The sequence below is a fragment of the Myodes glareolus genome, chromosome 11 (genome assembly GCF_982192425.1).
Source record: "Myodes glareolus chromosome 11, mMyoGla1.1, whole genome shotgun sequence".
In the NCBI taxonomy this organism is placed as follows: domain Eukaryota; kingdom Metazoa; phylum Chordata; class Mammalia; order Rodentia; family Cricetidae; genus Myodes; species Myodes glareolus.
The window spans coordinates 50,734,023-50,761,109 of NC_142036.1; the positions used below are offsets into that span (position 1 = coordinate 50,734,023).

The following is a 27,087-nucleotide window of genomic DNA, read 5'->3' on the forward strand; positions in this document are numbered from 1 at the left end:
CTCCTCCTGGACGTTGTGATAAGAGGCGGGGTTTACGACAGAGAAGCAGATGAGAAACACATCGGTGTTGGGGTAGGAGAGTGGCCGCAGCTGGTTGTAGTCCTCCTGTGGGAAGAGCAGAGGGGGGTTGGTACAGGCTGAGTGCAGAGTCGGTGTGGTTCTTGGGACTCGTGCAGTGGCCGGGCCACAGTAGCAGCTGGGGAGCCACGCCCTTCGCTGTGCGCAGAGATCTCCTATTTCCCATTTCAGAGCAACTTAAAAATAGTAAACAGCTTTATTGAGGTACAATTTACATATCATAATGTCTTCCCACTCATTTCCTTTAAACTGTGTGTTAGATAAAGTATAGCCATCATCATGTTTTGTTACATTGCAGTTAAGGGAGCAAGCCCATCTGTCTCCTCACTTGGTTCCTGTTTTTTTTTTTTTTTTTTTTTTTTTTTTTTTTTTTTTTTTTTTTTTTTTTTTTACCAATGACAGCGCCTAAAATCTACCTCTCCAGGACTTTCCTAACACACTGCTCACCGCTGGCTGTAGTTCTGTAGTTCTTGTGCTGTGAACGGTAGCTTCGAGAATTAGTCATCCTCCCTAATGGTACCCTTGTGCTTTGATCCATATCTCCCCACTTCCTGCCCCTTCTTGCCCCCAGTACCAATCAGCTCGGCTTCTCTGTCTTCAGAAACTCTCCCATTTAAACAGTACAATTAGCAGGGATGCGTGCGATTCTCCTGGGACACCAGAATTGCATGCCTGGAACAAGTATTTAAATGACTGCTAGGTCATTGACCCACTCAGTTTCTATTAGACAATTATAGATTGTTTTCAAATTTAACACAGAGTAGACTAACATACAAAGCAAAGCATTGTTGCCAACTGAGATACATTTGTTGAAGAAATATTTTTGGGATTTGTTTGTAAATTGATCTGAGTGCGATGGTGTGGTTAAGTTTTTTTTTTCCTTTTCTTTTTGCCAGTTGTTTAGTTGCCAAGGAGTTTTGGTAACACTTAGTCAATAGTAATGTATGTTCAGACACGTTTTCCTTATATATGTATCCATATACTGTCACATATATCACATATATCACATATCACATATATCACACCTGTGTCAATACAGTGATATCCCATATAGGCATATATTCTATGTACATATGGCAGATGCCATGGGGCACTGTCCTTTGGGCATAGTGTGGTTATTCCCATCTCCCCAGAGCAGCTGTGGCTGCAGGGAGGTCCTTGCCCACAGCTTCTCTGTGGCCGTTTACTACAGTGGCTTTCATTAGGGTCCTGGCGCATGCTAAGACCTGCATGCGAAGAGACTTTGCTTGGGTCATCATCTGTCACGCCTCACAACATAAGATGTCCTTCTACTCAGACTACCATAAATAGATCAGGGATCAGGTTGATGAGATGTTCTCATTCTCTACCTATGCTCTGTCCACAAATAATTTTATGAAGAAGGGTGATTCATTGTAAAAAGCGGGGTCTTGGGGCTGGAAAGATAGCTCAGTGTTTAGGCTCTTCCAGAGGACCGGGGTTCAATGCCCAGACTCTATATGACAGCTCCCAACAGCCTGTAATTCCCGGTCTAGGGTATATAGCGCCCTCTTCTGGCCTCCATGGGCATAGGCACATAAATGGAGCATTGGGCTGGGTATGGAAGCATCCTGTACTGTACAGGTATTGGCCTGGAGTGGAGAAAGCTTATTTGTATGTAGCACCAGCATCTTTATCATCAGGCCGTGAGGCTTGGGACCCTCACCAAGGACCAGGCACCACTTCAAGAAGGATGTGCAGTATCTCTTGGAGTTCTCCCGGAAGCACTAGACAGATGGCACAATCGTATGCATTTCACACAGGAGGACCAGGGCCACCAAGTCATCAAATACCCAAAGGAAGCATTTTGTGTGTTTCCAGACCTAGCTTTTGATTTGGCCTGCTATTGCCTTATCTCAGGATTTTAGATGACAGATTACGACTTTTTTTTTTTTTTTTTTGACTCGGCTATCTGGGAATATGTATAGGTTAATGTGTGGTGTGACTCCACTGTATAGGTTAACTGCATAGGTTTATGTGATAGTGCATTTTTTTTGGATAGCATTGGCTCCAAATTGCCACAAGATGGCAGAAGATACTGTATATTCAAAATCTCAACTCTTCTGCCTGCTGCCAGCAACCAAACCAAAACAATCGGCTTAGCCTCAGAACAGGCAAGGGAGGAGCGGCTAACTGGTGATCTGAAATGACAGAAATGACTTAGTGCTTGATCTGCTAGCCATTGAATAAAAATGCTGCTTAGATGATGGGAAAGCCAGGGAGGTGAGAGGTGTGTTCAGTTGCTCTCCGGGCAAAGGAGGATTTCGGTGGTGTGAGCTTCTGGGCTTCACAGGGCTCTGTGCTCCAGGTTTCTTTGCTGTAGGAACTTTAGTCCTGCTGTGTAAGTCCATGTGAAGGGACCGATTACTCACTGAGTGCGTGGCACTCACAAGGATGCTGTATTAGCTGGATAAAGAGCTGGGAATCAAGTTGGGGAAAGAATAAAAAGACAAAAAACAATCCCATGTAGGTGAACGGTGGCAGAAGTTTCTCTGTCTCTTTTAGTTATTCTGAGAGGGTAGAGCATTTATCTGGCTGAACTGGAAAATTCCAGTGTTAAATCTGGAAGATCCTCTAGACCTGAATTAGTATAGTAATTTCCAAAGGCTGGTCCCCAGGCCAGCAGTACAGCTCCTTCAGACGACACACTCCTGGGCACCCCAAGCTTAAATTCACGGGGCGCTGAGCCCCACATGGCTGTGCCAGTCTGGCACAGTTCTGATGCAGCTTGTTTCCCGGGGCTCGGGTTACCATTCTTTTCCCTGCCACCAGCCACACAGCTCTCAGACTAGAACATCCAATAGATTTCAACAGGACTGGAGAAAGAAACATCTCTCAAAGTAGGTCTATGCCTGGCTGGGAGGATCCTGCCACTCCTGGTTGTGGCTGTGGCTAGGAACTATGGCAGAAGTCCAGAATTAATAAAAAAGAACTTCGGGTTTGGCGATGTGAGGAGGTTGGGAGTTTGAATTCATACCCGCTGATGACTTGGATGGGTTTTGTGATGAAACATGCCTGAATTGTGTAGGTTATGGTCACATTTGTGAAGATGACTTCGCTCAGCCGTGAGGAAGGGCTAAATGGTCCTAATGGCATTGAGGCCTCTTAATATTGAAAATGACTCTTGGCAACAGGCGCTTGTGTGCTTCGTGAAGAGACAATGTGTTCATCTATAAAAGCCACTTTGTGTGCTTTGGAGGGCTAAACTGGATGCAAGGGGACTTGGGCTAGGGCAGGGAAGGTAGGGATTTGGGTCTGTGTAGGTTTTTGGGTACTTGCTACCCATTGCCCCGCAAAGGCAAGCAAGGGTTCAGATCTGAGGTGGATCTGGAGCTGTCATGTGTGGGCACTGAGGATGGTTATTTCAAAGGTCCTGAGGAACACTCAGCACAGACTGGCTGATCATCTGGGCCCCAAATACATTCACGAGTAGCTGTATAATGAAGGGACAGTGGTGGAACCACGAAGCCGTTAGTTCTCCTTGCATTTGGATCACTGGAAACTCATTGCACAGTGGAATTCTGCTCAGCACCAGGTCTGGAGTGAAGCCTAGAATGCGCATGTCTGGTGAGTGCCCAGGGGCTGCTCTCTGTATAGCAAGGAAAAACACTGAGTTCTGCCACCTGCCTCAGACTCACAAGAGGCTGGGAATAAAATTCTGCTTTTTTTTCAAAGGACATGGTCAATAAGACAAAACTGCAGCCTACAGAATGGAAAAAGATCTTCACCAACTTCACATCAGACAGAGATCTGATCTCCAAAATATACAAAGAACTCAAGAAATTGGTCATCAAAAGAATAAATAACCCAATAAAAAATGGAATACAGACCTAAACAGAGAACTCTCAACAGAGGAATCTAAAATGGCTGAAAGACACTTAAGGAAATGTTCAACATCCTTAGTCATCAAAGAAATGCAAATCAAAACAACTCTGAGATTCCATTTTATATCTGTAAGAATGACCAAGATCAAAAACACTGATGACAACTTATGCTGGAGAGGTTGTCGGGAAAAAGGAACACTTCTGCATTGCTGGTGGGAATGCAAGCTCGTACAGCCCCTTTGGATGTCAGTGTGGTGATTCCTCAGAAAATTAGGAAACAACCTTCCTTAAGACCCAGTAATACCACTTTTGGGTATATTTCCAAAGGATGCTCAATCGTGCCACAAGAACATGTGCTCAACTATGTTCATAGCAGTATTGTTTGTCATAGCCAGAACCTGGAAACAACCTAAATGCCCTTGCAACGAAGAATGGATAAGAAAAATGTGGTACATTTACACAATTGAGTACTACATAGCAGAGAAAAATAATGACATCTTGAAATTTGCAGGCAAATAGATGGAGCTAGAAAACATTATTTTGAGTGAGGTAACCCAGACCCAGAAAGGCAATTATCACATGTACTCACTCATAAATGGGTTTTAAACATAAAGCAAAGAAAGCCAGCCTACAAACCACAATCCCAAAGAATTTAGACAGCAATAAGGACACTAAGAGAGATTTACATAGAGCTAATCTACATGGGAAGTAGAATAAGATAAGATCTCCTGAGTAGATTGGGAGCATGGGGACCATGGGAGAGGGTTGAAGGGGAGGGGAGAGGCAGGGAGGGGAGCAGAGAAAAATGTAGAGCTCAATAAAATCAATAAATTCTGCTTTTTTTTTCTTTGTGAGCTGCCTGACATTTAGCCCAGGGCTGTCAGCACCAGCCTTGCTTTCATATTCTCCCTATAAGTCAAACTTGACTTGGAAAGCCGAATAGGGTGGGAGCTCAGGATCTTGCCCAAGAGCATGAGGAGCGGAGACTCAATGGATTCAAGTACCTACCTTGCTTGTTACTCCACTTTAGTGTAGTTTGGACTGAGTTCTCTTTGTCCAGCTTTCTTTCTCTGTGAAGTGTAAAATGCGCGTGTGGTTGCGAGACTAAGGTGCTGTCCATGTGTGACTCCCTGGAATGGTGCTTTGGCTGCAGCGAGGACGTGAATGATGAGGGGAAAGGAATCCACCCCTCATCCAAGGCCAGCAGCAGCTGCAGTTCCTGGAACCCCAGCCCCTGCCCTCACTGGACACCCGAGATGACTCTGAAATTCATTTTTCCCAACTATAAGCAGTAATGAAATCCAAATGTTTGGACCTTGATTGCATCCTGTAGTCAGTGTCCTTCATCTTCATTTTTCTTGATTAGGGGAAAGGTAAGAATGGATCCCGAAATGACTTTTACCAATAGCCCATCACGTGGGCAGCATTCTCCAGAGAGCACACTCCTAGAAACCACTCTGAGATACATGGGGCGAGAAAGTTCGAGTTGCTCATGGAGAGGAAAACATTTACTCTGAGGTTTTTGGCAAACTTTCCACTCCGTGCTCCAAATGGCCCGGTTGGCTCAGCCAATAGCAAAGAGGAAGTCCCATGCGGCTCAGCCAATAGCAAAGAGGAAGTCCCATGCGCTTCCAAGTGGACCAGGGGTTGTCACTAATGAGCCCCAGCTGCACTTACCTCCTGCCTGCTCACGTGCTCCTGAAGACGAAGCCCTGAGGGGGAAGAGGAGCTGCAGGTACCAGGTCCTGGTGAAGATGTGTGGCTGCAGCCCCAGGCCAGTGTGGTCTTCCTGTTCCCACAGTCATTGGTGGCAGCTGAGCTGCTGTGGGCTGTGGTTTGGCAGTGAGAGGTCCCATCCTATGCTCGCGGTGCGCTGGCCGCCTCTGGTCTTGAGAGGACCCGGGCTCCCTCTCTGATGAGAAACTGGTATCTGCAGAGAGGGTGGTCCCTGGCTCCTGACCTCCGGGGCCACTCATTCCTCCCGGCAGTGACGCGGACCACCACTTCCGCTCGTGCTTGCTGTCTTTGAGGTGCATCCACCCGGAGTAGGGACTGAGAGCTGGCTTTGCTCATGGCACCACTGGGAAGACGGCGAGATGTCACACCACCATGGCTAATCCACTGGAGGCACAGAGGACGCCTGGCTCTGGGCATGGGCCTGGGACAACCCCCTCCCCCACAGTTCCTCAGGCTGAGTGTTCAGGCTTAGCAGACGCCTCACCACTCCGGCACCATGCTTTCTTCTTTATTTCTCATGGCACATGTCGAACAAGCCAGCTGGGCATGTTGTCCTTCTTAGTCTCTTCCTGTGACTGAGCCAGAAATCTGAGTACAGGAGGCACTTTCAGAGAAACTGTGAGCAATCCTTGACGAGGAGTCTGAGCCGCACAGGCGAGTTGGCTTGACCTGAAGAGACTGGGCCAAGGGCTGGCCTTATTGCTTGCCTGGTGATCTGAGCGGTAAGTGCTTTATTAACCTAATGTTTGATTTTTTTTTCTGGTGGCCTTTTTTTTTTTTTCCCCAAGACAGAGTTTCTCTGACTGGCCTGTAGATCAGGCTGGTCTTGACCTCAGAGATCTGCCTGCCTCTGCCTCCCGAGTGCTGGGATTAAAGGTATGTGCCACCACTGCCTGGCCCTAGTTTTTGAAATTTCATCTGACTGAATTCTGAAGATTTTTTTTTCTTCAAGGGGCTCTCCACAAAGCCCAAATGATAGTTTGTCTCAGAGGTCTGGGGAGGAAGCCAGTTTCCATGTGCTGGCAGCACATACACGACGTCATTAGAAACCATCTTTATTTGTGAGTTCGAGACCAAACTGGTCTACAGAGCTAGGTCTAGGACAGTCAAGGCTACCAAAGAGACCCTGTCTTGAAAAATCAACAAAGCATAGCAAAACCAAACCAAACCATCTTCAACAGAAGCTTGACTGAGTTGTGAAACCCTGAGGGGAGTCTTGAGCCTGTCTTTGACGCAGCCATATTGGAGGCTGCATGGTAGAGGGAAGCTGGTTAAACAGTTTTGCTCAGGTTGCCTTCATGGGTGGGAATAACAAATTCCTCTCACCCAAACCTTTCAAAATGAGTTTGCTTCTTCTTTTTTTTTCCTTTTTTAAAAATTGATGTTTATTGAGCTCTACATTTTTCTCTGCTCCCCTCCCTACCTCTCCCCCCTCCTTCAATCCTCCCCCAGGGTCCCCATGCTCCCAGTTTACTCAGGAGATTTTGTCTTTTTCTACTTTCTACTTCCCATGTAGATTAGATCTATGTAAGTCTCTCTTAGTGTCTTCACTGTTGTCTAAGTTCTCTGGGATTGTGGTTTGTAAGCTGGCTTTCTTTGCTTTATGTTTAAAAACCACTTATGACTGAGAACTGGGGTACCTCACTCAATATTATGTTTTTTTAGATCCATCCATTGTCTGCAAATTTCAAGATGTCATTATTTTTTTCTGCTGTGTAGTACTCCAATGTGTAAATGTACCACATTTTTCTTATCCATTCTTCAGGGATATTTAGGTTGTTTTCAGGTTCTGGCTATGACAAACAAAGCTGCAATGAACATAGTTGAGCACATGTCCTTGTGGCCCAATTGAGTATCCTTTGGATATATACCCAAAAGTGGTATTACTGGGTCTTGAGGAAGGTTGTTTCCTAATTTTCTGAGAAATCACCGCACTGACATCCAAAGGGGCTGTACCAGCTTGCATTCCCACCAGCAATGCAGAAGTGTTCCCTTTCCCCCACAACCTCTCCAGCATAAGTTGTCATCAGTGTTTTTGATCTTGGCCATTCTTACAGGTATAAGATGGAATCTCAGAGTTGTTTTGATTTGCATTTCTCTGATGACTAAGGATGTTGAACATTTCCCTAAGTGTCTTTCAGCCATTTTAGATTCCTCTGTTAGAAGTTCTGTGTTTAGGTCTGTATTCCTTTTTTTATTGGGTTATTTATTCTTTTGATGACCAATTTCTTGAGTTCTTTGTATATTTTGGAGATCAGATCTTTGTCTGATGTGAAGTTGGTGAAGATCTTTTCCCATTCTGTAGGCTGCCGTTTTGTCTTGTTGACCATGTCCTTTGCTTTACAGAAGCTTTTCAGTTTCAGGAGTTCCCATTTATTAATTGTTTCTCTCAGTGTCTGTGCTGCTGGGGTTCTATTTAGGAAGAGGTTCCCTGTGCCAGTGCGTTCAAGTGTACTTCTCAGAGTTTGCTTCTTGAGTTGCTTCCATAACCCCATCTCCAATACACAGTTAGCTCAGGACAGAGACTCATTTCTGTGGTGCACTTGTGGTTCTGGGGTTATTGATATGCTCCGAGGTCATTTCTCTTGCCTTATTTAGTAATGGACTCACCTTTTAGTTAGTTGTCAGTGTTCTTCAGCCATGAAACTTCAGGAACATTTGCTAGTATCACTGAAGGGGAGATGATCCTACTTAGAATGGGGACTGGGACTTTGGGACATCCTTTTGGGATGGCTGTTCTTGGTTGTCAACTTGACTACATTTGGAATTAGCGAAAGCCCAAGTGACTGGGCACACCTGTGAGGGATTTTTCTTGTCTAAATCATTGGAAATGGGAAGATCCACTGTTGACCTGGACCTTTTGAAGTGGGAAGATCCACCTTTAATCTGGGCCACTCCTTCTGCTAGCAGAACATATAAAGACGTGAAAGAAGGAAGCTTGCTCTCTGCCCGCTGTCTCTCACCCTCACTGGCAAGCCCATTCCTTTGCTGGCATTAGAGCCTATGTCTTCAGGATTTCAGCACATAATGGAGACCAGTTGAGACATCGAGCCTCATGGACTGAAAAAACTACTGGATTCTTGGACCTTTCATTGACAGATAGTCACTGTTGGACTAGCTGGACCACAGTCGGTAAGTCATACTATTAAATCTCTCTCTCTCTCTCTCTCTCTCTCTCTCTCTCTCTCTCTCTCTCTCACACACACACACACACACACACACACACACACACGTATATATATTAGGTCCCACAAACACACATGTGTATATATGTATATATGTGTGTGTATTACAAATATTATACACAGGTGAGTTGGCCTGACCAGAAGAGACTAGTTCGGAGGACTGACCTTATTACTTGCCTGGCCATCTGAGGGGTGAAGTCTTTACTAACCCAATGTTTGATTTTTTTTTTCTTATCCTATCAGCTCTGTTCCTCCAGAAAACCTGGACTAATACACCTTCTAAATTAAATTTGTTGTGAAGCTCTTTTGGCTAATTTGTCGAGGTCGTTATTTTGTTGGAAGCATTCTTCAGCCACTAAAGACTTAAATCCCTTAACTTGGAGCCAGGATCTAAGGTCCAGCATTTGTGTTTTTCGAGACAGGGTCTCATGTAGCCCAGGATGGCCTTGCACTTCCTATGTAGCTGGGGATGACTTTGAACTTCTGACCTTGCCGCCTCAGCCTCCCCAAGTACAATCTGCATTTCTAAGACACTCCACATACAAGTTATGCTGCAGGTCAGCGGACAGCACTTTAACGACAGCCCCTAGAGCGGAGGCTCGGAAAGTGTGCTGTCCAGAGTGGCAGCAACGGAAACCTATCATACGTACAAATTCTAGGGACCCACCCTGGACTTGAAGTGTTGGAAGCTGTGGTGTGCGGCCCTGTGACTGGTTTTTAACAAGCCCTGTGTGGTTCTGGTGCATGCTCAAGTTTGGTAATTGCTGGTCCAGGACACAAACGACAATCTATCCTCCGCTGGAACACGTCCCTGTATTTCAAAATCTTCCGCGGCTGAAAGGCCTCCCTTGAGCCTCAGCGCAAACCTTTTTGATTAATTACCTCAAGTTCTATCAGGATTTCTTGAAATTACCTTCTAAAGTTCTTAATCACAGAACCTGAGACCCAGAAGGAACCTTCAGATGTGTTCTGATTTCCTTTCTCCATGCTCCCCCTGTGAACCTTGTCTGTCTGGAGATTTCAGAATAAGTGGAGGAAAGCAATAAGGTGAAAATTAAGTGGAAGAAATAGCGTGAATCTACTTGTTACTATATTTTACAGCGTTCCTCACCCTGTGTCAGAGGTTTGGGTCACCCTTCTGCTTCAATATGAAGTTGAAAGGTGTTTTCACAATATATTAAAGGTATTTTCCCAACATATTAAAGGTATTTTCACAATATATTATCATTTCCAATTACCCTAGTGTTTTCTTTTAAAGAATAGACAGCTCTACAGAAGCTTTTAAATGGTTTTATTGGGTGTGGATTGAAGTAGGGATCGAGGGATATTGCTGTTGAGGCAATCGATACATAGGAACCAGTAGTTGCTGTGGATCACTACAGAAGCAGGGGGAGAGCCGAATGGGCAGGGCCTTCCAGAATCTTCTGAGAAGGCAAGGAGACAGAGCAGTTTCCGAGTGTGAAAGAGCCCTTTCTGCACCGAGCTTTGCACGCTGGAGTCTATGGACCTTACACACTGGGGTTGTCATGCACAGATGAGTAGAGACAGCCCACTGATCACGTGACTGAGTTAGAGTAGGCAGTTCCAGCCTCTGAATCCATGCGCCTCATTGGCTGGGATGTGTTCTGCTAGGATCTGCATTCTCTTGTATTGGAGGACACAGAGTGACTTTTCCACTTGAATTGTTAGGGGTGTATGTTTTCCCTTGTTGTGTTTCTCTTTCTTGATATTGATGGGAGAGGGCGCCCTACTCCCTAGTTCTGACAGTGGTTTTCCAAGTCATCTGGTCATGGGTAGACTCCCGAGGGTCCTGGAAAGGAGCCTTGTGTCTGATGCTAGACTATCCCTGCTCCCTGCTCTGGCTGGAAAACGGCAGCTTTGATGCCCCACATACACTTGGTGGTGGTCCTTGCACACACACTGAAAACCTTGAAGAGATCCCATTTATTTATTTTCTAACAGAGAGCTTTCAAGTTGACAAAATGACAAATCTCCAGATAATTGTGAGAAAAGGCCTTGACAAATGCATAGCTATTAACAATTACCAAGAAACTCACAGTGGGAAAGATCACGGTCAAATATTCACTCCAAAGGATTTAAGCTGTATAAATTTGACTGACTGAACAACCCGCTGGTTTTGACCTAAATAAATGATTCAAGACATATGGTAACACGCTTTATCCAAGAAATTAGGCCACAGCCATCCATGGCTCCTTCACATCCCCTCCTCCACTGGGCAAACTTCTAACCCTGGACGTTTTCCACAGCTCTGTGTGAAGTGGGGGGAAAGGCGGTTACCCAGTATTTTCACCCAAGGTCAGCCATGTGCAAGTTCGCTGTTGGGGATTCAAGTCCATGCCCTTCCATTCTCAAGCCCAAAGAAACACTTGCGACAGAACCAGAGTATCTGGGGAATCTTAGAAAACTTAGAGTCGCTTTCCAGTGGTTCGGGATCGACCTTCATCTGTGGGATACATTCAGACCCTTGTTTTCCTTTTAGTCCTTAGTCCATCATATCCCCACCTCATCTCTTCTGAGCCTTTTCATAGCTCATTAGGGAAAATCAAATAAAGGATGGGCAAAGAAAATAGCATGGGGAAAAAGGATAAAGCTACAATTTGTAAAATAAACCTGTACATCTTGGATGAGGAACAGGTTTGGGTTGGAGACAATTGAAAATCTTGGCTAGATATTACTTTGCTATTTTGTTATTGATGGTTTTGCAGTGTTGGTCATATCATCAGTATCTTGAACAACAATTTAGGTATATATATATATATATATATATATATATATATATATATATCAATATATATCAATATTTTAAAGTTAAAAATGGGCATTTGGTTGTCATTTGGGTAGAGTATCTATGGGCCCCAAATGATGAGAATGGGAGATGCCCATGCTGTTAGCTCCTGCATGATGAGCCAGATGGACCATGCTTTCTCCTACACCCCTTTCCTCCCCCAACCCTTAATGAATGAAGACAGTGAGCTCATACCTGTCCTGCGGTGTCGTATAGTCCAAGCAAGTGCTGCTTGCCTCCCACTGTCACGGTCACTAGGGGAGAAAAGAAGAGAATTCATAAACGAGGCTTCAATCGGTAGACTGTCTCATGCCAGCATCTCTCTAGGCAGGGAGGCTGAGCATCTGTCTCATTGGTGTGTGTTCTAAACCAAGCTGACAGCCTAGTTTCCAAATGAAAGAGAACCTTGGGCTGCAGTGACAGCAGATGGTCTGAGCCAACTCCAAATCTCTCAATGGAGATGGATATTTTTGGTGTTACTCGAGTACTCTCTCTAGGCTGTTGGCCTTTACTGGGCTCTGCAAAGCTAAGCTCCTGAAGATAAAGGATGCTAAGTCCTTCTCTAGCTAGGTTATCACCATCTTTACTGTGAGTTTCCTTTCAGGATAGAGAGTCAGGTAATTAGCCATTAGAAACCTTTGTGTTCTCTGGGCCGAGGAAATGGCTCAGTTGGTAAGGCGCTCACTGTGCAAACATGGAGACCTGACTTGGGATCTCCAGAACCCATGCAAAACGGCCAGGCATCTGTACCTGGCCTCACAGGTACTTACGTGAGCATTCGTACACGGGTACAGGGAAGGGACAGAGGTAGGCACTGGACCTCACTGGCCAGTCAGTAGAGTCAATTGGTGAGCACTAACTTCAGTAAGAGACCTTGTCTCCAAAGAGAAACTGGAAGAGTCACCAAGGAAGACATCAGAAACTAACCTCTGACCTCTGCTCCACACGTGGATACCTGCACACACATGTATGTGCGTGCATATGCACCTGACCATATACTACACACACACACACACACACACATACACACACACACACACACGAAATCTGTTGTTAATCCAACTTTGAGATATTAATAAAATCCAGGTGCTGTCTGGGCCTGCGCTTTCAGGTATGTGACTTCACATACTGACAGGGTTAGATTTGCCCAGCAGGCTTGATGCCTTGCCAAGCAATTGTGCCCAAAGTGAGGAGTGATGTGGAAATACCAGCCGCTCCGCACATGTCTGGGAATGACATAAAGTCTCAAGTTGCTGCCCACCCGAGAGGGACCAGATTGCACGCAGGAGGGATACGGTTCTCTTGGCGAGTGGGAAGAGCAAGGTTAAACGTCCAGAAAATCCAAATCTCTGCTGGGAAATTGGGAAGCCTGAGTAGAGCAAGACCCCTCCCCCCCAGGCTGATTAAAAAACGTGCAGTGACAAGGTAAAAGTGGGCTTGATCCCCTCTGCCATCAGCTGCACAGGAAATGAAGGGTGAATGGAGGGTGGCCTTTCAGAGCCAGATGGCTAATGTGTCAGCCTCGTTCCCTAGCCAGCTGCTCAGGGTGACTGACTCGGTGCTGACTTTTACTTTGATTTATTTTCAGGTTGATGAGCATCGTGTGTGTGAGAACATTTCCTAATGCCGCTCTTTGCGAAGCACTTGTTTGAAAGGCAGAGTCTCCCCAGATACTGGGGACTGTTTTTCTAATCTACTTGGATCCACATGTGTTCAGTTTCATAACATGACCGCAGCCAGATGTGCTTCTAAGTGTGTGTTTTTCAACGCCAAACCCAGCTCTACCAAATCCTCATGGTTAACACGGACAGGCAGGGGTGGGGGCACTTAAATATTTTCACTTCTGTCCCTAAGTCAGGCTAGCAATGGAAATAGGGGTGCCCAGAGCTCGTTGTCCCATTTTACTTCCTTCTTTGTGCCCATTAGCAGAGGACAGCCTAGACTGAGGCTCCTAAAATTGGCCTAAATGATTTCTTTAATGACCAATTGGTTACCTAGTCATGGGTCAAGAATGAATGGAAGAAATCCAGCTATTACAACATGGAATTTCCTGCCACGGGTGAGCCGGGTCCGTGGAGGTCAGGGCTGCTGTTCATGAGATCCTGTGCACTGCTCCATGATCCACAGGCCCCAGGCTAATAGGGGGCAAGTAGTAGGAGCTGAGCCGTCTCAGAGGCCACACTGAGTACTGCAAACACTCCTAAGCTGTGCCTGTGACCTTTGTCTCTGGAGCCCTGCAGGCCCTGCTTTCATTGCCCCCCTTTTCTTAGAGAACATCCCTCCCCCATAGGCCCCTTTCCTTCAGGCTGCATCCTTTTCTCTCTAGCAGCTGGGACTCCAGGACGCTTCACCAGGCCTGAGACAAGTGTGAGCAAGGAAGGCTGAGCCAGGAGCCGAGAGTCTATGTAGGGTCTTCTCCCTCTTCTTGCCTTTCTCTTCTCTAGTGATCTGCAGGCTTCCTGGACTGAGCTCAGAATTATAAACAGAGAGACCAGATGCAGACCCATCTGTCCAGAGCCAGTGAAAGGCATAACCATGCACAGTGTACCATACATACACTATGCCCGGGTAACACAGAGGGCTGGGAGCATGGCTTAGTGTGCAAATGCATTTGCACACTCTGCTGGCATTTGGTCAGAGGAGATGTGCTGGGGGAGATGTCTAAGCCGAGTCTGCCAGGATGGCGCTGAATTTTCCCAGCATGTTATGGCTCCCTTACTCAGCCTTTATTCTGAAGGCTTTTTCACGCTCTCAAAGTCCTTTGGCTGAGAAAATGGAAAGAAAAGGAATGAAGAGAGTTTCCCTGGGTTAAAGCCAAATGGTGGTACAGGATAGGGGAGGATACCGCCGATGGTGTGGAAACAGGGTGAGTTTTCAGGGTTGCCGTCAGTAGCTCTGTTAGCCCTGCTGGAGGGATGCTAAAAGCAGGACTTAGAGCTTGTGTCTCCATCTTTGAGGCCACTTTTGTCCCTCTTCCCTGTTTTCGCTAGAGGACATCAAGGGACGTCAGAGACAAATGCCAGCATCAGTTCTACAAGATGGCTTTAAGAGTCCTCGCAGGCAGTGGTCGTCCTACTGCTTACCAGTCTGTGTCCCTGGAGGCTCCACGACACGGCAAAGAATTAGTCACGACTCCATGGAAGGAAGGTGCTGCCTGCCACCCAGAGCTAATCATCCACGAAATGAGGTCACAGCGTGGTTGCTCTCCCCAGACAACCCTGCCTTTGAATCCTACCATTGCCTTTCATCATTGGGGTGATCCTGGGGACCTCATCTAGCACCCCTAAGTCTCGTGTTCCTTTTCTGTTAAAAGTGGAGGTTCACGTGGCAGAAGGAGAGAACTGACTACCACAGGTTGCCGTCTGACCTCCACGTGTGCTGTGGCGTACGCCTCTCCTGCCATAAATGATCGCGACAAGAATATTAAAAAAAAAAATGGGATCAGAGGGTATTTGTGAGAAGGATGTGTGATGGGAAAATATACTAGGACATACATCCTAGTTCACATCAGGTACTGAATGAATGTATCCAACAAGCGCATAATTAGTCCATTCTGAGGACAGGTGTCAGTCTTTCTACCGAGTACTCAATGCATATGAACTGTTGTATAATGAGAATCTTAATTGTGGACCACTAGTTACCTTCTACCCTAAATGGTAGGTGTTTAAATCTGTCTTATGTTCTCACTGAGGACAGAGTCCCTGTACCCATCACAAATTCTGCCATATGAAGTAGATGTTGAATACTCGGGATGGAAACTGCACAGGATCCACTCCTTGTCATGAAGACAAGGGTCCTTGGAACTATGGCTAGATCTTCCCTGGCTAAACACTGACTACAAAGCTACCAGGAAGGCCATACCAAGGTAGTCTTCCCAGAATGCCTTTTATTCTGGATGCTTTGAGAGTTGTTTTCTAGACGTAGAGGGTTTTTAAAGAGAGCAGGCCGAATGACAAGCTGATAGCTTGGATGGTTCTCTCAAGAAAGCGTGAACACTTGGCCAGGACCTGTTAAATAGGTAAAACAAAGATTTTTTTTCAGTTCCATCAAACTCTTTGCTTCCTTGTGTCAGTTCTGGGGTGAATTGGAGTGGTTCATTTCTTGAGGCGTGTCAGCCAGGATACAAGTTTGCTCCCTTGAGGATCATTAACTTAACCCAGAGAAAAAATAGCCCAGCCAGGACTGACGCCTCTTTCCCTCAGCATTTCAACATCTTAAAGCGGTGTGATTTGCAAACGCCTAAGTCCACTGGCCATCAGTCCAGTCGGATGCGATGGCATGAGACGTAGGATTCCAAACCTCTTCCCTGTTGGGTGGTCGCTGTCTCAGAGGCTCAAAGTAGTCTTCTGAAGTTCAGCGTGCTAGAGCAAGGTCAGATCCACGATTCCAAAAGTAGAAATGTCAGCTCAGTTATGGGGAGCCCCTTTGCCCTTCAGTTCTCTGGGGGTACAACTGACTAGCCATGCCACTAACGTACGCTTTCAGTGTCTGGATAAAGCCTGACTGTGTGGTGCGGGTCGCAGCATAGGAATGCCGTTTGGGAGGAAGAAACACTAACTTTTAGATCCAGCAAGAAACAGAATTTTAAGAAAGTTAAACATGCAGCAGCTCTCTGTTCATGTCAAAGATGGATGAACTGAGGAGTGAGTGAGCCAGCAAGATGGTAACTTGTGTCCAAAGGCCACCTTGAGGAGCTAGGCAGTGGGCAGGCTGAGGCAGGAGCATCAAGAGTTCAAGGCTAGTCTGGGCTACGCAGCAAGACCTTGCCTCAAAAACAAAACCAATAAAAAACCAAAACCGAAACAATGTTTTCCCTTCCGAAGGCCGCTTGGGCTTGGGCATGTTCGACACCTATCCCAAGCCTCCGAAGTGTGGGTGTCCATTTTTTTTAAGGGGCAAATTCAGGGGCATTAGTTATGAATTCTTCCCATAGAACCATTAGAAAGCAGTTAGTATGAAGCTAGACACCAAACACTGCTTCCTAAATATAAGTGGTGGCAGATTCCTTTGTGCGTGTGCACACATGTTTGTGTGTGCACGTGTGTGTGTGTGTGCGCGTGCATGTGTGCATGCACGTGTGCTCATCTTTCCAATGCCTGTCTGGCTCTTAGTGCTGCTTGGCCCTTTCCTGCAGGTCGGCATCAGCCCATCCGCACCAGTTCGCCTCAGCGTCTCATTTCCTTCCTTGCCAGGGCCCCTTTTGTTATTGGAGCGTCAGACTGTATGCGTGTGTGACACAAAGGTCTGTGGGGGGTTTCTCTGTTTTAAAAGATGCGTCAGCATAGGGGAAAACCCAAGAGGCTTCCTGAGAATTCCCTGGGGTTCTGAGCAGAAGGCTTTCTCTCCCTTCTCTTTTCTCCTCCCCCATATCCATTGAGACAGTGTGTCCATAGCTCAAGCTGCTCTTCACTCACTCTAGACCCAAGGATGGACTGACAGTCCTGATTTCCCTGCCCCTCTGGAAGTACAGATAAGTGTCACCATCCCCCCTCTCCTTCTTTTTCTTTTCTTCTTTTGAGACAGGAATTCTCTGTCCTGGAACTTGCTGTACAGACCAGGTTGGCTTTGAACTCACAGAGATCCACCTGCTTTTGCCTCCTGAGTGCTGGGATTAAGAGCGTGCACCACCACCACTGGGCTCTGCCTCCTCGTCTTAAAGGTCTACTCTAAGATAACTAGAACAGTATTTGGGGAACGGGGCTTCCTGAAAAGATTTGTCACCATGGTTCTGGGTGTGGGATGGATGCTCAGGAAAAATATCTCCTTGTCAGGATTTATTTGATGAAGAAGGAAAAGGGGAGTGTATGGGAGGAGAGGACGACTGGGAAGAACTCTAGACTCAGCTGACTGAGGTCTGGGGATGAGGCCAAGCCAAAGAAAGAGCCAGACAGCCGCACCCTGGCACGCCAGTCCTGCTTGGTCCCACCCTTCCTTCTTCGGTGTTTTTTTGGAGCTCACCTCTGCGCGTTCTGGCCCCGAGATATCTGTAGACTCTCTTTTAAAAATTACTATTATTATCATTTATTATTATTATCATCATTATTGTTATTATTTTACCATCCCTACAACTGTCTCTTGCAGGTTCCATCCCCTAATTGATATCCTGGTCTCCAAGTTCCACTTTCTATGCTTCCTCAATGTCTCTAGAATAAGTGCAGACTGAGAGCCAAACACCTTGTATGAGCATAGAAAATCCTGGTCACCAGGCCTGGCTCCCCTGGTTCATTCTCCTTTGTTCCTTTCCAGCCCAGAACTGATCAAAAACTTTGGCAATCTGTTGTACTCGTGATGCCTTTGCTGGAGCCCCTTTCTTTGGGATGCTGGGAAGAAAGTTCTGGAATACTGGCTCCACACTTAGTCTGGAAAAATCTGCTTTCCTAACCAACCCTTCCTATCTTCCAGGAATCTAAAGCTTTCTCTGTGCTTGTTTTCCTTTTGGGTCAGAAAAGAATTGACATTATTAAATCAGTTTCTTTCTTTTTTACTTCCTTCTTTCCTTTCTTTCTTCTTATTTATTTATTTATTTATTTATTTATTGGTCTCTGTGTGTTTTTACATCTTTGCTGATGCACTTGTGTTTGGGTGTGTGCATGGAGGCCAGAGGAAACAGCAAATACTGTTTTTAAAGAAGCATCCATCTGCTTTTTTTTTTTTCTGAGAGGGTGTCTCTCACTGGCTTGGATATAACTGCATAGGCTTGACAGATGGCTAAGGAGCTTTAGGGATTTGCCTGTCTCTGCCTCCCCAGCGTTTGGGTTATAAACATGCACCAACGTGTACAGCTCTTTAGGGGAGGTTCTGGGTGTCCAGCTTAGGTCTTTGTGCTTGTGAGGCAGACTCGTTATTGACGGGGCCATCTTCTCAGCCCTGACCAGATATCATTTATTCTCACGTCCAGATACCAGCAAAGCTTGGGTGTGTTGCTGCATTCATATTGCCTGAGTGGCTGAAACGTACAGTAAACTCCAACCAAAGTGAAGTTTTTCTCTGAGGCATCTTTGGTATTTTCCAAAAGGTCACCATGAACTTTGCTGGACACTGAGTGGCAGGATGGGGTCACTAGTCTCATGTCCTGCACTGCGGCTGGTCCACTGTTGTGAGGGATGCCATGGAAACCTGACCTCTCTGGGTGGCATCTGTGCCCATGGTGGTCCCCCAATTGGACAATCAACAGTGGCAGATGCACCTCTGTCAGTATGGACAGGACCACTGACCGTGTGCTCTGAGGTTCCCATATAGCCAGATAAGTCTGACTTTAGCCACAAAATACAGGAGAATTGTCACCTATGATTTTAGAAAGAGGTGACCAGTTTATAGGCGAAATCTTTACGTGGGGATCGGGGCCCACAAATCAGAGTATACTTACTGTAATGTCCCCTGAACAGGAAAGCTCTTTAGAAAGACCCACTGGCCTTTCTAATCAGAGTGATAAAGTGCCGGAAGCTCATTATAATTAAGTTGTCATTGAAACACAATGGAGTAAACACCTGCTCTCTAGGTCTGCACTTCCCCATTGAGCCTTGATTCCATGATCTATTTTTTGTAGCAGTCACCAGGGGGAGTAGTTAAAAGCACAGACTCCCTTGGTTTTTAGAACATTCTGAGGAGGGAAGTCTGCATCATTATCCAGGTCCCTTGGGAAGTGAGTCTGCTCTGATCCCAGTTCCCTCATCATTAGAAGCAGTATCATAATAACTTGAATACTCTAGTACCGTGCCCCTTGGCAGGTGGTCAGAAGGCTAGTTGAATCCCATGCAAGGAAACCTTAAGAAGTATTAAGTACTCCACGGCACCGTGTCTTTCTATCCTGCCCAGCACACAATGCAGAAACAGTGGCCTCGGGGGAGCCTTCTGTCTTTGCCAAGCAACAGCACTCAGGACATTCAAGTGCCTTGGTGGTGATGGCGGGGTGCTAGCATGTTCCTTGAAGAGCTTTGTAAGAATTACTAGGCTCACAAAACTTCTGTCGGGTAGTGGTTAGAACAAGTTAGGAAATCTGTTGGAAAATAGTCTTTCACAACACACACACATGCACACACACACACACAAAATTATAAAGTGTCTTGAGTGTAGAAGATGTTCATGGTGAAAAAAAATTAGCACAATACTTGTTGACATCCCTAAAAAGAGAGAAATTCCGAGATAGTCCATGGTCTGGATAAGAATTTCCACCCTGGGAAGGCTTCGGAGCTCCCCAATTTTAATATGTTTAAAGTAACTTCAAGAATTTTTGAGTTGTGGATATGATAAGTGACTATGTAACTATACGGGGTATGAAAACCTAACTTAGAGACAACAGCTAATAATGAAAAACTATGTATTATGAGATGCCTTTCAGTGTATATTGCAAATTCTCCTGAAGAAGAGTTATTCCAGTGCAAGGATTAAGAAGGCAGAATAAAAATGTCAGACTCAGTGTTACATATGTAAAGTTTCAGTCTTCAATAAATGACATTTTAAATCAGTAGGAAAAGGTGAACTGCTCAAATACTGAGTTTAGACAGCTGATTACCATCTGGAAATAAAAAGAACTTAAAAATTATAAATGCAAAGTAAGAAACCCATGAGGAAATGACTGATATATTTGATTGAAAATAATAAAAAGTATGGGCTCTACCAAATGCTCTTGATGTAACAAAAAAGCTTCTTTTTTGTATATGTATGAGTACACTTCTTTTTATAAATGTATTCTATTTGCATGTGTGCATGTTTGTGTGTGCACACACATGTGTGAGGTCCAGAAGAGGCCATCAGGTCTTTTGGAACTGGTGTTCCAAGTAGTTGTGGGTTGCCCAGGATGGATGCTGAGATCTGAACTCCTGTCCTCATGACTGAGCAGCAAGCTCTCCTAATCACTGAGAAATTTCTAGCCCCAAGTATTCTCCAAATATTTATTTTTTATTTTATGTGTACCTGCATGTATATATGTGCACTGTGTGTGTGTGTGTGTGTGTGTGTGTGTGTGTGCTATCCATGGAGGCTAGAAGAGAGCATAGGATCCCTGGAAACTGGAATTACAGATGGTTATGAGCCCCCTTGTAGGTGCTTGGAACTGAATTCAGGTCTTTTTCAAGAGCAGCAAGTGCCCTTAACTGCTGAGCCATCTGTCTAGCTCCCAAACTATGCTTTCTTATCAATAATAAGACTACTAAAGGAAATAAGAGCATAGAAATTTGACAAAAATACAAAGGAATAATGAATATTCGAGTCAAAAATTTCAAATTAAGGATACACTTTTTGACCCATTAATTGGCAATGTTAAATAAAATGGTAATGGCAGACTAAGTAGTAAATATCTGTAATTTCAGTTACTCAGGTGACTGCACCAGAAGGTTTCTAAGTTCAAGGCCAGCCTGGCAGAGGTCAGTGATAGAGGGCTTTTGTAGGCCTAGCATGTTGAGGCCCTGGGTACCATCCCTAGTGACACACACACACACACACACACACACACACACACACACATACTTGCACTTGAGAGAGCGCTAGTACGTGCAAATGCTTAAATATGTGGGTGCTCACACACTGCTGAAGAAAATGTCAATTCGCTCAGGATTTTCTAGAAAGCTCTTTGGCGATAGATGAAAAGCCTGAGCATGTAATCTAACTTTCCCCCCTTCTTGCTCAATACTCTTCAGGAATGTGTTTCAAGGAACAATCGTACAAGTGCATAATAATGTATACATAAGAATATTCATCACCAGTGTGTCAATAGCAGCAACTGGCTGGAACGGGGCACAGGGGTCAACAGTCAGGACCAGGTTCTCATCAGTTGCAGAGCGCCCTCAGAAAGGAACCTGGTAAGAGCAACGACGAACATGGTGAGAGACTGAGGACATCACACTTAGAGAAGCAGAAGATGCCGCACTGCAGACGGAAAATATGTGTGCCACGCTCTTCCTTTCTCATGCTTGCTATTGTGGGCATGTGAAAGGGTCTTAAAACAGCGGAGAGCTTTGGAATTGTGGGGAATGTTCTGCTCTTGTAATGGCTGCCTACAGACTGGCTTGCACGTCATCTAAGTCCCTTCTTGTCAAACTGTGTGCCTTCTGAGTTCGCTCTGAAGCTTTCATGTCAGTTGTACCTGGATTTATTTTAGATTGTAGACGGACCCTGCATTTTTACGACGAGTGTATGAGGGCAGGTCTACCATGGTGTGCTCTGGGCTGCGGAGCAAGCTATCTCTCTCAGAGGACCACGACAAGCCCAAATCTCTACCTGCATTTGCTTTCGAAGGAACCCAGGAAACCTTGTGCATTTGAGAATGCTGGGAGCTCCTGATGTGTGCTGATGCAAAAACTGTGAGCTGTAGGGAACTAAGCCCAGCCCGTCGTTACCATCCGGGCACAGCAGCAAGAGAACGAACCAGGTGAGAGAGGACTCCGTGTTTCTCTTCTCTTCACCTTATTCTCTGCAGTGTTGCAAGGGAATCCGGAGAACAGGAGCCGTTCTTTAGATTATGTGTACTCACCCTCCTCGTTGGTATGCAGAGCTTGGGGATTTATGTACGTGTGCCCTTTGTTCTTTGATTTATTTATCATCATCTAATATTCCCAAGGGAATAGGGCTTCCTTTCAGATAACCAATAAAAAGTTCTTTCCAGGTTAAAGAAAAAAGAACCTTATGGAATTCTTCTTAATATATGTCAAGAAATATACATACTAAGTAGCTATATTCCTCAGTGCCACTACATGCTGTAGTCTCTATGTGAAATAAAGTGTATTAGAGATGCTAAAGAAATATGACGAAATAGAAGTATTTGCTAGTTAATGTTTGATGGGTAATTATTGTATGTATATATGTATGTGTATATATGTCTATATATTTAGACAGACACGTGACAGTTGCATTGTGTATATACATCTATATATCTAGACAGATGTGACAATTGTATGTGTTTATATATGTATGTATAAATCTATATATCTAGACAGACATGTGATAGTTGTATACATATATCTGTATATCTAGATATACATATGATAATTGTGTGTATGTATCTATATATCTAGACATACACGTGACAATTGTGTGTATACATCTATATATCTAGACAGACATGTGACAGTTGTATGTATATATCTGTATATCTAGACATACATATGCTAATTGTATGTATTTATATATCTAGATATACATGTGACAATTGTGTGTATACATCCATATATTAGACATACATGTGACAACCATGTGTCTATATCTACATATCTAGACATACATGTGAAAATTGGAGCTAAGCGTTTTCAGATGCTTTCTGTGACAAATACATGGGAGGTCGCCAGCCCTTGTAACTTTATTATTAAGTATTTTCTAAGAGTTAGTATTAGGGAAACACCACTTTTATGTCCTTGTCCAGATTTTTTTAAATTGTTTTCCCCCATACCACCTGAAGCTAAATATGCAGTTCTATCTAAGGCTATTTCTCGGCAACACAGGATACCCTGCTAGGCATCACAGAAGGAGAGGAGCAGAGCCAGTGGAGGAAGCCCTGACAACTGAGAGTACATTCTTTCCTCCACAGAGAGAAAAGAAGATAAACTCCTTAATTTTGTAGCCCTTCTTGCATCCCTGACATATTTATAACACAGACACGCACCAGCTACCCCCAGGCCAACCGGTCATTTTCTAAATTCTCTCATTGTACTGATACCATGTTTCTCTTTTGGAGCCCAGACAGTTTTAAAGTTTCTAGAAGGCCCCTTCTGCAGATCACGTGATCCATCCTTCTCACACTCCTCCGTATCGCCCTTTGGAGAGCCTCAGGTGATTGACAGGTGATCTATTGTGAGAGGGAGCTGTGTGTTCTACGAGACAATGCAGAAGGGAGGCTGGGTCTGGGCTGCTAGCTCATACCTGCCCATTTCCAGTCTTCCGATACCAGGAGTTAGGGAGGTTGGGGCAAAATCCTAGCCCCAGGCCTGTAGAGAGTTGCAGGGCTCTGTGCTTGGGGAAGCTCCCCAGGGGTTTTTTTTTCTTCCATGTCCCCAGTGATGATTTGAGATGTGAAAGGACTCTGGCCAAAAAAGGATAAAGATGAAAGTCTAAACAAATCATCTTGGGGTCTGGAATGTCTCTGTCCCTTGGGCCATCACTCGGATGGGAATCTTGAAATCTGAGAGCCCTAATGAAGGGGAGGCAATGGTAGACACCATGGGAAGGGCAACTTTCTTCCTTACTTCAGTGTTTCAGTAGATTGTACCAATGGCTTGGTTGGCCATAAACACCATTGTGGTTTATTCTATGTGAGGACTTAAACCTTTCTTTGTAGTTCTATAACCCACTTTTTTTTTTTTTAAAAAAAAAACATGCTTCTGGACCCTTGGAAACCCTTACTGTGGCTGTGTGTCCATTTGTTCTCTGTGATAGCCTATATGGATATGGCTTTATGGGGGCAAATGCTGAAGTCACAGCGTTTATCTTCTACGGGTGAGCTACGTTCAGTCTGTTTCCTCCGCTGAGGTCTGGTAATCAGTACTATCTCTTTATCTCTTTTCAAAGTCTATTCTGTTTCCCTATCCCCCCCCCCCCCAGGCATTATAGCTATGATTAATAGCTGGCTGGACTGTGCACTCCTTTCAGGCAAAGACAAAGCCAGAAGGCTTTGCTAGTGATGCGATTTTAAGTAGTGGGCATATATTGGATGAGTGACTAGATTAAATGTCCCTGCAGCCTTCAGGAGAGCATCTGTTTTAAGGAGAGCTGCAGCCAATGGGTGGAGCTCTGTTAGGGATCCTAGGAGCGGCTGGCGGGTGGGAGGGGAATGCGTCAAATCGTGCGGCTTTCCCAGCGTGGAGGAAATAGCAGCAGAAGGTGCTTGTGATAGTTTCTGGTGTGGATGCCAGGAGACACAGTTGTTGAATTGGAACTGATCAATTCTAGAAAACAAGGAAGGCCATTGAGCATGGGGTTGGGTACACTCCAAGACAGACAACGATGAACTGTTTGGTCCGCTGCCAGCACTGCCAGTGGGACCGCGCTGATGCAGCCTCACAGGACATAAGGCGGCCACTGAAGTTGTCAATCCCAGGGCCTGGGGTACAACCCAAGCTCTTAACCCCAGTGTCTGCAAGGGGCTAGGAGCACCTGTGATCTAACTACCATGCCCGGAGCACCAGAGCAGAATGGTGCTGGAATTACAATGACTCTGCTTCCAAATCTGACTCCAGCCAAATGGCAGAGATAAAAATAAACAGTGGAAAGAAAGCTGGCTCATTCCGTCCCAGATCCTAAACAAGCCAAATCAAGTCAAGTAGAAAATGCAAAGGACCCTTGCTTGTACCTCTTGAGACAAATTCAAACTGTGCCAATTTTTTTTTTTTTAAAGCTGTCCCATTGGTTGACACTTCAGCTGTCAGCAACAGGTTTCTCTATTCCTCTGCGGTGTCTGATCAGCTGTTCCAGCTAACCAGGAAGTAGAGTGTTTCCAGCTGCCTGTTTTCCCAATGAGATCTCACAAGCATGGAGAAGGGAGCAGCCTTACATATCAGTGGGTGCTGATTCACCTAAAAATAGAAATGATTGGAGGAACGTGGAGGGTACTTGGAAGAAGAAAGAAGCACAAAGCAAAATATTGAAGAAAGGGCTTACAATATTATCCAAACCTGCCTGCTCTTAGGGTATTCAGGGAGGGGAACTTCCGGTGGGTGAGAGGATTATGAATTGGTGCCTATGTGTGGACGACAGTACGAAACTCAGGACTGATAAAGAACACGTGTTTATAAGTGACCCTTTGATGGACATAGATTCAGGCTCTGAAGGGCATCCACTCTGAGAATGATCAAGGCCTGGCCCTGATAGATTTTTATACGAAAATGAAAGAAAAGTCTTAGAACTAGCTAATACATTGAGAAGTCGAGAGCTAGTACCAAAGCTAGAAAAATAAATATGCCGGTACACTAAGCCAGATCTGTTCTTGGCCAACTATGGAGAAGTTCTTGACTTCGGTGATCCTCGTCCACATCTTGTCCCTGTTCTACTGTCATCTTCACATCTCCTGCAGAGGATGGGGAATGGTGAGGGAAGGAGGAGGGAACGGAGGGCTTAAGGGGCAACACAGAGGTATGAATTCCAGGCAGGAGGAACAGCCAAGTGGCCACCCTAACTGCTGGACCCTTGGCAAACAGTAAAACAGGAATCCAAGGTGACTTTTAAATTTTTTTTTTTAACTGTTGAAATCAGTGTTTGGAAATATCCCTGGTCTACTTTTCCAGAGCAGCCTCTGTAGCCAGTGCTGGGAGTTAGTCAAACACTCCGTCGTTGTCTGAGTTGGAGTGTGCCTGAGCCAACGGCTCAGGTAGGATATTTTATATCACATCTTCCAGCTGAACTGTTTGAATGCATCAGCGATTCAATTTTATGAAATGAACGGATGAATGGTGGCGCCGGAGAGTTCTTTGTGTCTATTTTAACCGCATCTCAAATTCAAACCCCGGTATATCCACAGGTGATGACTAACTTAGAAGATGATGGTGCCCAAAGACCCCCATGCCCTAATTCTGCTAAATGGACTCGACAGGTGTGATTGAAGGAACTCCTTTGAGTTGAGGCAATTATTCTGGGTCCCCAGGTGGGCTACAGATGGTCAAAAGCATCCTTACAAGGGAAAGAGGGACGTAGGATAGTCTGTGTTCAAGGAGATATAAAATCAGGAGCAGAGGTTGGAATGCTGTGAAGGAAGCCACGAGCCAAGGAGTGAAGGCTAGGAAAGGCCAGCTAGAGCTTCTCCTCTGGAGTCTACAGGAGCGCTATTTGCTGGTCCTTTGCTTTTAGCCTGTCGTGGTGCAGTTTGGACTTCTGACCACCAGAATAGAAAGATAATGGATTTGTGGTGATTTTTTTTTATAGCAACCATTAACAGCTGATAGAGTGAGTTTGTGTTGGAATGCTGGCTAGCTGCAGTGAGCTGGTGTCTGAACGTTTCCTAGAGAAGGAACATATCATTTAGTCAGTCATGCTTCAGGGGGAAGACAGTTTCTCTCTTGACTTAGGCATCCTTGTGAAGGGAATCGCTGACTGTTAAGACCCTTGGCCCAACTGCCGCCAGGGGAGTTGAGAGAAAAGTTCTGCCGGGTGACTTAGATGCAGCTGTGGTGCTCCGCTGGACTGTTCCGCACCTCTCCTTTCCCTGGGGGGGAGGGGTCTCTGTCTGCAGAACTTCCTGAAGCTCTCTGCTAACCACAGCCCTCTAGGGCCCCACCGCCCACCACACACGGGGCCTCTGCTGGACAATGCTGCCTGTGGTGAGCAGAGCTGGACGCTCACTGCTGGGTGCCAGGGCTCCCTCCAACCTTTCTCTGTTTGAATCTGCGTTTACTCTCAAGTAGGAAAACGTGTTTCTAAAGTGACCCATTGATGGGCATAGATTCAGGCTCTGAAGGGCATCCACTCTGAGAACGGTCAAGGAAAAAGAAGCGTTTTTCATAGAACCTCGAACATATGACCC

General features: G+C 45.4%; 1 protein-coding gene across 1 annotated transcript in view; it reads right to left on the reverse strand.

Moving 5' to 3' along the window:
- Rhoj (ras homolog family member J) overlaps positions 1–27,087 on the reverse strand; it is an 86,686-nt gene that overhangs the window by 14,480 nt on the left and 45,119 nt on the right. The window contains exons 2-3 of the mRNA XM_048415612.3: positions 11,844–11,902; positions 1–105 (exon numbers count right to left, since the gene is read on the reverse strand). The exon at positions 1–105 is cut by the window's left edge and continues 60 nt beyond it. Of these exons, the coding sequence (XP_048271569.2) occupies positions 1–105; positions 11,844–11,902 (164 nt within the window). The remainder of the gene's footprint in view (positions 106–11,843; positions 11,903–27,087) is intronic.